General features: G+C 54.9%; 1 protein-coding gene across 1 annotated transcript; it reads left to right on the top strand.

The window, feature by feature from the left end:
- The first annotated feature begins 123 nt into the window (after window positions 1–123).
- Window positions 124–3,423, top strand: LOC103906324 (killer cell lectin-like receptor subfamily B member 1B allele C). The gene is made up of 6 exons (XM_019474361.1): window positions 124–196; window positions 963–1,061; window positions 1,421–1,561; window positions 2,030–2,184; window positions 2,644–2,750; window positions 3,144–3,423. The coding sequence occupies exons 1-6, from the start codon at window positions 124–126 to the stop codon at window positions 3,307–3,309; spliced, it is 741 nt and encodes a 246-aa protein (XP_019329906.1). The 3' UTR covers window positions 3,310–3,423.
- Window positions 3,424–3,504: the final 81 nt, after the last annotated feature.

Here is a 3,504-nt window from a genome sequence, read left to right on the forward strand (position 1 = left end):
AAGGCCCAGACGATGCCATTTCCTGGGGCTGGACGCAGGCGCGAGCGGGTCGGTCAATAAAGCGAGAGGTTGCCCAAGAACGGCTTCACTCTTGGGACGCGCTCTCGATCTTCTGAGCTGGCCATGGCTGGGGAAATAGTTTATGCTGATTTAAGGCATCCTGGGGCCGGTTTTTCTCCTGCCGAGAAGCGTCACGGTAAGTGTTATTTTTTTTTTTTGGGGGGGGGGATAGGTTGCTCCCCATTCCCTCTCCCCCAAGACTTCTGGGTTTGCTTGCTCCCCCATCCCCGCGTTGATGCTTCCAAGATACACGGAGAACGTTGGACGGATTAAATGTCCTCTGAGGTGGGATCCTGGCTTGCGTAGAGGGGGGGGGGAAAAAGCGAGGAAGGGTTGGGGGAGAGGGAAGCCAGCGAACGCCCGGAGGCTGAACAGTTTTGCCTCTGAGACCTTTCACTTGGTGGCAAAAATGGGTCCCAAGAAGCCCAGCGCGAGCCAACACACCTCAACAGAAAGCAAAGCCTGCTGAGACCACGGCTGGGATCCCGGTGGAGATGAGGTCTGGAGAGACCCCATGTCCCACCGACTCCCGGCTCTACCGCGAGAGGGTTTCGCCTGCTCTAAATTCAGCCAGTTTCAGAAGGTTTCAGGTCCGCTAAGCTCCATCGTTGGCTGCCCGAGGCTGCTCTCGAGGCTACCTGCAGCCCCTCCACCGCCTGAAAAACCACCCTGAGATGATGCCCTCACTCCTGCATCCAATCTCTAGATCTCATCAGGGGCGATTTATTTTTTTTGGAGGAAGCCAAACAGCTGTAAACTTCTGCTCAAACTCGCTGGCTTGACAGAGGGGCATTTTGGGTTTGGTTTGGTTTTTTTTTCCCCCCCCTCCTCAAAAAGCTCCCAGCTTTTTCATGTGAAAAATGTACATTCTTTTTTTTTTAAGCAAATGTGGCCTCTTTCAGCTCCTGCCTTGTGCCCACAGTGGCACGGGGTCCTCCTCAAAGTCAGTGGGCTGGGGCACCTCATCCTGCTGGTGCTGGTGGTGGTGCTGAGCGTGCAGGGTGAGTAACCACCTCTTATCTACGTCTCAAAACCCAGCGAACGGGCTGGGAGGGGAAGTCAGGATTTATTTCGGCGTTTCAGCCTTTGGAGGGGAACGCGGTTGCCCCACGGAGACGCAACGAGATGCATCACCCGCCAAGAGTAAACCCCCTCTGAAATAAACCTGGACTATCCCCGTAGCTTTCAAACAAGGGTGGAGGACACAAGCCATGATTTCCAGGCTGCCTCAATTAAGCGGGTGCAACCGTGGCGGGGGGAAAAAGGAGGCTGGCACAAAATCAAACCCAGCCCTACCCGGTTTTTTGTGGTTTTTACCCCCAAAGAGCCGCAGCCTCTCACCCCAGGTCATTCCTCCAAGTTTTTCAGGGCTCTCTGCAGCCAGCGATGACAAGCATTCCCTCGCAAGGCGATGAGATCCGGGCAAGGAACCACACGGAGCGATGCCTGATTTCATCCCTGATGCAGTATTTCTGCGAGCCCCGGCAGGACAGCCCCGCAGGTAACCCCCTTCCCACCCGGCTCTGCTGGGAGACGCTCGGGTGGGACCTTTGATGGGGCTTCCCTCCCACCCAATTGCAAGGAGGCACCTTGGGGGGGTGCAAGTCCACCAAGGGTTATTTTGGCCAAGAGGAGCGTTGCAAAGAAGAATTATCTTTTGCGTGCAATTTTTGCTGACCCCTCTTCCATGGAGAGGCAGCAGGGTCAAACCTAAGGAGGAGGTTCCTCACCACCCTTCCTCCACCCCCAACCAGCCATTAGTGTCCTTGCGGTCACCCCACCGAAGTCCTCCTCCTCCTCCTCGCCGGTGGCTGAGCAGGAAAAACCACAACGGTGTGAAAAAAAACCCCTCAAGGATGGGCAAAGGGCCGGGGTGTGGGATGGGGAAGCCCTCGGTGCCTTTCAGCTGGTGGATGGGCAAGACCTTGACCACCCTTTGGGGCATCTCACGGCTCTTTCTCCTCTTCAGCCCGTGCCGGCTGCAAGCTGTGTCCCCAGGACTGGCAGCTCCACGGGGACAGATGCTACTGGCTTTCCAAGGAAACAGGAAATTGGAATCAAGGCAAGACAGGCTGCGAAAATCAGAAGTCTCAGCTGGTAGTGCTCCGGAACAAGAAAGAAAAGGTAAATAACGGAGGAGAAGGCTTGAAAGGGACCTGAAAGACTTTTTTTCTGAGGTGGGCAGGGGAGCAAAAAGTGCCTGGCAGCAGGAGGGTTTGGGGCTGCAACAGTGGCTCTCACCCATCTCCTGCTCTGATGTCTCCTAAGAAGCGACCGGGAAGAAAAAGGGGCTGAATCATCACCTAAAGCCGCTCTGTGTCCCCCCACCCACCCGTGACATGGGAGGAAGAGGAGGGATGCAGAGCTCAGATGGGGACATCGGTGTCTCAGGCTCTGAATTTAAGCTGTTTTCACCCCAGAGCTGCCTTTAGAGATGGTGCATGGCGGCATTCAAAGCACAGGGGACATTCATGTCCCATCTATTGGGGGATGAAACAAGTCAGCTTTACTCCGTGGCTTTGCACCCCACGGAACTCTCCACAGAGAGATTTCGGAAGCAACTGGGTCACCTCCATTTCCCAGGAGTACATCAAGATTATCACAGGCGGAGGCATACAGCCGGTGTGGATCGGATTAATATTCCGCAAGAAGTGGATATGGATGGACAACACATCCTTTAATATCAAAATGTGAGTGTATCCACAATCTGTTAGCATAAAAAGCGGCTTTGCTCCATCTCAGACCCGGAGCATGCCCCAACCCACCCCTCCAAGATTTTGCTGTCCGTGCGAGGGTCTCGTATTCCCCTTGCACGAAGTTTTGCAGACCGAGAGTTGGGGGTTTATGGAGCACAGTAACCCAACACCTCCCACCGCACCCATGCGACCAACACGGCTTTTAACGGCCCACGCATGCTCCTTGCAGATCTTATTGCAAGCACAGCAACCTGCACTCAAATCTGGGCAACCCACCAGCGAGGAATCATTTGTAGCACGATGAGATGGTGCAGAAAAAGGGCCTCCCCTCTTCTGCACGCCTGGAAGAGTTTGCTCCTCTCACGCAATAAAATTTTCGTTCTGCAGGTTTGGCACCCTGCAGGAGGTGGATGAAGGGTGCGGGACACTGAAAGACAAGGGGTTCGATGGCGAAATCTGTGAAGGCGACCACAAGTGGGTTTGCCAGAAAGACCCTTTCCCGCTCTCCCCACCGATGGCAGGAGACGGAGAGAAATGCAACGCCTCCGTCTGACACGTGCCCATCCCGAAACGCCCAGCCTGCGAGACGCTCCCCGCCAATATTTGGGGTGAAGCCAGCCCTGTCTTCACCGTTACGGCTCTGCGAGAGATCTCAGGGTTTGCAAATGCATTTTCCACACAGGTCAAGACAATTTTTTTTTGGGGGGGGGGGGGGGGGGAAAGGTGGGGTTTAGGAGTAATTTTAATA

The sequence above is a fragment of the Aptenodytes forsteri genome, unplaced genomic scaffold (genome assembly GCF_000699145.1).
Source record: "Aptenodytes forsteri isolate BGI_AS27 unplaced genomic scaffold, ASM69914v1 Scaffold521, whole genome shotgun sequence".
Lineage (NCBI taxonomy): Eukaryota > Metazoa > Chordata > Aves > Sphenisciformes > Spheniscidae > Aptenodytes > Aptenodytes forsteri.

Coding starts and splice junctions, on each gene's coding strand:
- LOC103906324 (XM_019474361.1), top strand. CDS start 124: ATGGCTGGGGAAATAGTTTATGCTGATTTAAGGCATCCTGGGGCCGGT. Junction 197..962: donor TCCTGCCGAGAAGCGTCACG/GTAAGTGTTATT, acceptor GGCCTCTTTCAG/CTCCTGCCTTGTGCCCACAG. Junction 2,185..2,643: donor TCCGGAACAAGAAAGAAAAG/GTAAATAACGGA, acceptor TCCATTTCCCAG/GAGTACATCAAGATTATCAC.